Below are 6,238 nucleotides of genomic sequence, written 5' to 3' on the forward strand. Positions count from 1 at the left end.
AACCGTTTTCTTTTGACCAATTTTCCATTTACCATTTCATTTTCACCCGGACTAGACCCGAATGGCCATCTTTTGGATTTGTCTTGAATCAATAGTTAATTGTTAATTAAGTTTTCATCGCGATTTGTTGTTCGGTTTGTTGGTATGCGTTCCAATTGCTTATTATTTGTATTTCTCTTTATTATTATGTGAATCGCTCTTAAGTTTGAATTGAGTTTTGAGTTTATTTACCCTTCAATCTGTTTTATCAAGTTAAATTATATTATATTATTCTTACTACCCTGATTCTGTCTTACTTCTTACGCACTTTATCTGTGTTTGCGTTGCGGAAGTGGTTTCTGTGTTTTACTTCTGTTTTCTGTATTTCTATGTTTTCTAGTATTCCTGTGCACTGCGCGCAGCGTATATAAGTGTATGTATATCTAACTCGTATCGAATAAATATTCATTTATCTCGATATTTATCCCTGTATTATCATTTTTGGCTCTTTGAGTGTGAAGCTGCGGCTCTTTAGTTCTATACGCAAATATTATTTATTTTATCAAAAAAAAAAGCATTTAGAAGTCGTTCTGAATCGATTAACGAAGATTAGGCACCGATTCTATCTCTCAGCCACTTGTACTCGCTTTTCACCGCACTCCTCCCCCGTGACACACGTCGTCACTATCGTCAGTCCGTCGGAAGTTCTTGAATGACGCCGTCGTCGGATGTTTTTCTTATGAATAAATAGATTAGTCTTTTATTATCAAAAAACTTTATTTATGCGAGTACTCTTTATTGTTGCCAAGAACAAATTTTGAGGCTCTTTAAAAATTTTGAAATTTTGTAAATTGTAATGTTTGACTCTTCCGACTCAAAAGGTTGCCGACCCTTGACTTAAGGTGTTGTCTGTTCCCTCATCCTAATGCCCGCTCTTAATGCCCGCTGTGCTCCTGATATTTGTCCTACTCTTAAGGTCTGCTTGTTTTTGCAGTTGTTCCAGATTGTGGGTTGTTATTTACTTATCAAAAATACAAGATCTTGGGTTGGAGCTTTATTGTTTCTACTATTGTCATGTCAGCTGTTTGCTACTGCCACTGCTTTTGCGTTGTTCATTCTGTTTTACTTGTGTGCAGCGATCGCGTGTTTGTGCCTCGCGGCGGAACCCCCTTCTCTCTTCAGTTCGTTATTTCATGTTAAGGCATCGGGAAGTTTTTATGTTACGCTATCGTTCTGTTGCGTTCCGTTTTCCTGTATTTTACGTGTAATTTTGGTGTCTTCCAATGCGTGTTCACTGTTATCGTCTGTCGCAATTTCTAGTCGCGCGAAGGGAATAAAGAGGGGTGTATGCTTATGAGTGTATGTTTGTGCCGCTGTGTTAGTCTTTCCTATGTGTTGTCAGTGTTGATGTTTGTCGTTCCTGTTTTCCACGTTTCCTTGCGCACTAGTGCAATGTTCTTACTCTATTTAATTCGATTTCCTCTCTGCTTCGTTCGACTAAATACCCATGTGCTATGTTACAGTGATGCTATGTCTCTATTCTACCCGGTTCTATAGTCTCATTTTACTGGACCGTGATTGTTCTATCGCGTGTCTTGTTGGGTTTTAATTAATAATATATCTATCTTTCACTTGTAATATAATTTTAATATTAACGTATTACAAAATACACGTGTGCATCGCACCACGCGCCACGCCACGATGAAAACTCTTCGTTTATTCTTTTGTCTCCCACTGCTGCCAACTCAAATATTACATGTATTTCGTACAAATAAAATAATTTTAAGAAAAAAAATACGCCGACTTCGAAATGCACTAAAAAGTATAAAATAATTTTTGTTTCCTAATGAAGTAATTTCTATTTCATTCAATCATACAATTACGTAACAGATATGAATGAAACCTATTTACTCGTTAGGTAGCATATTAAATGCATTTCAACCTTTTCGGAGGCGAAAATACTGAGGTATTCTTAATTTTGCGCCGCCTCCGAAAAGGTTGAAATGCATTTAATATGCTACCTAACGAGTAAATAGGTTCCATTCATATCTGTTACGTAATTGTATGATTGAATGAAATAGAAATTACTTCATTAGGAAACAGAAATTATTTTATACTTTTTAGTGCATTTCGAAGTCGGCGTATTTTTTTTCTTAAAATTATTTTATTTCACGCTTTTTAGTGGAATGGGGAGAATTGTATAGGATACTGTGAGACATTTCTTACATAACAATACCAAAGAATAGGATTTTGCAATAACAATAGTTATTATACATGTATACTGATTTTCGGCCGACAAGACGTGTTTGTAGAAACAGTAGAAAATCGGCGACTGCATGTTGACTCATACACCACCAGAGACACGAAGGCGTACGCAGAATTCGATATATTAGTAACAATAGTTTTTCGCTAATAACTCAAAAACTAAAACTTCCCCTTAATTGCGGATAAGGAAAAAGTTGTTCAGAATCGTGCCCCTGATAACATATTAAAAGGACATTAAAATCGTCCAAAGTTGATTTCAAAAATTTTCAACAAGTTTTCACTAATATCTCGAAAACTAAAGCTTTCCGCGAAATTTGTATATGAACAAAATTGTTCAGAATCATGTCCGTGATGAGATATTAAAAGCGCACTAAAATCGAGAAAAGTTTATTTCAAAAGTTGCCGGTTTTTTTGCAATAAGAACACTTTGCAATTAAAAAATGAAAAATTTTTTGATAATGGTACCAATGGGGAGTCAGCACCTACCAGATGCAAAAGGTTTCGTTCCGATTGGTGCATCCAGCTAGGCGTAATCGGCGGGCACACATAGAAAATAATAATAATAATAATAAAAAAAAAAAAAAAAAATATATACTGATCGAATTGAGTAACCTCCTCCTTTTTCGAAGTCGGTTAAAAACAATAGAATACAAATGGCGCAAATAATATAAAGCGCGACGCAAGTCTTCACATGTCTTGTGTTTGTTGTGTTTTGTGATTTGGGTTTTGCTTTTAAGATTATTTATATTTATTCTAAACTTGATCTTTGGTTTCTGACTTCAGGATTTTGGATTTTGAGATTTGTCCGGGTTCGGTTTTAGTATTTAAGCTTCGACTGCTTTGGTTATTAATTGTTTATTCGTTTGATGTGAGTGTTTCCGTTTAATCTTCCGCGTTGAGTTATTTGCGTTGGTAAGGTTGATATAATTCGCGGTATGCATTTCTTTTATTTATTTGTCTGTTGCTTCTATTTTTATTTCTATTTGTATTTGCTTAACTTGACTATCATTATGATTACTATATTTGCGCTTTCAACGTATGTCTTTTATTGCTTGTGCTCTATGTACATGTTATATGTTATACAGAGTGTGCGGTTGGTTTACTTATTGTCTATCTTGTTTGTCGCTTTCTTACATCTACACATTTAGTTTAGTTTCTAATTACATGCTAATTAATCCTATATTCGATTATTACATTCCTTATATTTCCATGTATCTTACCCTTAATTTCTTATTGCCTTTTTAATCTTCTTTCCTCTCACTCTTAAATGCATTAATGAATCGAGTTGCAAATATTAGAAAACGTGATACCCGGGGCGGGTATCATTGCAGGATGGCCGAGTGTGGAGTGTGGAATTGATTGTAAATAGTTTTGAATATCGTATTTGAGAATTGGAATCAAATCGATTGTAAATAGTTCTGAATGTTGTGTTCGAGAGTTATCGATATGATTAACAAATTGATAGCGAGACAAAGAAAACGCGGAGAAAAAAAGCAGCAATTCGTGGGCGAAATTCAGACACGAAAGACGTTTCGAGAAAGTTGGCGAAAATTAACAAGAATGAATAGAAATAGCGGTTGAGTATATAAATTCCGCTTTAATAATTAGTTAAAAGTGTTGTTGTTACCAGTGTACGTTTTGTTTGTTTAAAATAAATTGTTTTGTGTGTTTTATTTAAACCTTTGAGTTTATTCCCACATATTCCATTATTACATTCCTTACATTTCCATGTGTCTTATCCTTAATTTCTTTTTGCCTTTTTAACCTTCTTTCCTCTCGCTGTTGGGATGAAGGGTTTGAGCTCCTGCCATGTTACTCTTATATTTTGTTGTAGGAGCAGTTTGGCTGCACGTCTCGTGCACTCCAAGATCGCGATTCTCCTCGACGAGTATTTCTTCCCTTGTATTTCCCTAATCCTTATTTCCCCTTGTCCTACAAAAGTTCCTATATCGGAGCTATTAAGTGCTTCTAATATCTCCTCTTCGTAAAGATCGGGGTCCCCAAGTCTAATATGTACGATTATGTCTGGATGTATATGGGCTTGCCATTTCCCGTTACCCTCTCGATTTATAATTTCTACAAATTCTTCGATCCGTAGCCCCCCTCGTTCGCTTCCGAACACGAAAAGAATGTCTTTCGCCTTAGTCTCTCTTACATCGTTAACTAATGCTCTAAGTTTACCGACCCTATTCTTGATCCATATTAACGCCTGTCCGTACGTAAATTCTCCCTTTGGATATTTGACTACCGCTGATTCGCTTCCACCTTTTTTCCCTCCCTTCTTTTGTTTTCTACGTTTGTTTTTATTTCCCTCTATTTTTTCTATATTTTCCGTTACCTCCATGTATGGAACACCTTCCTCTCTTTCGTTCTCCGGAGCCCAGTTTCCCCGATTGCTGTTCGTTGATCTTTCCGCCGGTTCTTTCTGCTTTGCTCTCTTCGGTGCCTTTAGCGCTCCCATCCCTCCGCTTGCCTTTCTTTTTCTATTCTTTCTATCTGCCGTTTCTTCCCTGCTTCTCTCTTCCTCTTGTCTCTCGTTCTGCTCTCTTTTCTCCATCTTCTCTATCTTCTTCCTCGCTTCTTGCATCATCCTAGCTATAGCTTCTGACGTGATGCTGCCTCCTTTGTTATTGTTTGTGGCGAACATTTCTGTTGGGCTCGCTTGCTGGTGTTCCTATTGACAGTTGACATTTGACATTTTCCCTTTGCGTTTGACGTTTACAGATTCGATAGATCCAATAGAGTGGAGTATGATTTGTTAGATGCTTGTTGGTTGGAGTTTAGGATTTAGGTACAAGGTGTTGTTGAAGTAGTGTTAATGTTAGTTTGCTATTTCACGGTTAGGTTCAGTTGAGTGTTTTCTGTGGGTTGGTTTGGATGATTGAATCTTGGTTAGGTATCTGTGTTGGCGCGTGTATGCACGTGGTTTTCGGCTGGCGAGTGTGTGGGTATATTGTGTCTATATGTGTGAGTTATTATGCAATTATTTGAATTATTTGTAGTAGGGGAATTTTGTTCTAATTTTATAGTTTAATAGTTTATTAATTTAATAATTTAATAGTAAATATTAGTTTAATAATTTGATATTTGATATATAATATTAATTTAATAATAATTTTATAATTTTATTAATTAATTTTAGTTTAGCTTACTTGACTAGTGTGTTTAATCTAATTAATTGTTTGGTTTTATGTTGTCTTTACTTACTGTTCTTGTTGTCGATTGGTATTATTTGCACGTATTAGTGCGCAATTTCCGCTATTCCAACTCACTCCAATATTTTAGGACCGCTTGATGCAGCAATAAGCGTACACTATCTATTAATTATTTGTCTACTACTTGAGTTCTTTCCTGCTCCTGGAGTCACTGGTGTACTGTGGTACTGAGGTTCTGGGTTTATTCTTTTGGTTGTTCCCTTTCGCTAGCTCACGTTAGAATGGTGATTACTTGCTTCGAGGTCATCGTTCGCTCGTTGCTTCCGCTCCCTCTGCTCTCCTTGCTCCCTCCCTTATTTTTTCACACTTCCTACTCCCCTATCTTTCCCTTGCTGTCCACTGTGCTACGGTCCCGCTTCCCCTCTTTCTGCGTGGGTCATTTTGGGAATTTGTAGCTGTTTCTTGTAACCAATTGTCGATTGCCTGCTTCCCTGCTTTCTTTGATTCCTTCCGTTTTGTATCCCTCCTCCTTCTTATCTCTCCATTCTTGTCTCATGCTCCTTGATTTCTTGGTTCGTGCCTTGATCGTTATAGTTATCGGGTTTTTTAATATATCTGTATGCATATCCCTATATACACATGTGTACATGTTAACGTCAATGCATTTTGGAGAATTGTTGGAGTCAATTAGCCGTCGCTATTTTGTCTTCGAACGATTTATGAATGGGAACGATGTTCATGGATCCATGGATCTGGCCATGGAGTAGGGAAGACGAGGATGCTGGAAGAGTGAATGAATTTCGGTATAATTACTATGAATCGAGCGTAAAAGAAAAGAA

General features: G+C 36.6%; 1 protein-coding gene across 1 annotated transcript; it reads right to left on the minus strand.

Moving 5' to 3' along the window:
• Positions 1 to 3,266: 3,266 nt before the first annotated feature.
• LOC143266641 (uncharacterized) lies at positions 3,267 to 5,785 on the minus strand. Its single transcript, XM_076542112.1, has 2 exons — positions 5,452 to 5,785; positions 3,267 to 4,918 (listed from the first exon to the last, which is right to left on the minus strand). The coding sequence occupies exon 2, from the start codon at positions 4,889 to 4,891 to the stop codon at positions 3,986 to 3,988; it is 906 nt and encodes a 301-aa protein (XP_076398227.1). The 5' UTR covers positions 4,892 to 4,918; positions 5,452 to 5,785; the 3' UTR covers positions 3,267 to 3,985.
• Positions 5,786 to 6,238: the final 453 nt, after the last annotated feature.

The sequence above is a fragment of the Megachile rotundata genome, chromosome 2 (assembly GCF_050947335.1).
Source record: "Megachile rotundata isolate GNS110a chromosome 2, iyMegRotu1, whole genome shotgun sequence".
NCBI classification, from domain to species: domain Eukaryota; kingdom Metazoa; phylum Arthropoda; class Insecta; order Hymenoptera; family Megachilidae; genus Megachile; species Megachile rotundata.

Excerpts from the sequence above, each read along its gene's own strand:
- LOC143266641 (XM_076542112.1), bottom strand. The coding sequence starts at position 4,891 with ATGTTCGCCACAAACAATAACAAAGGAGGCAGCATCACGTCAGAAGCT.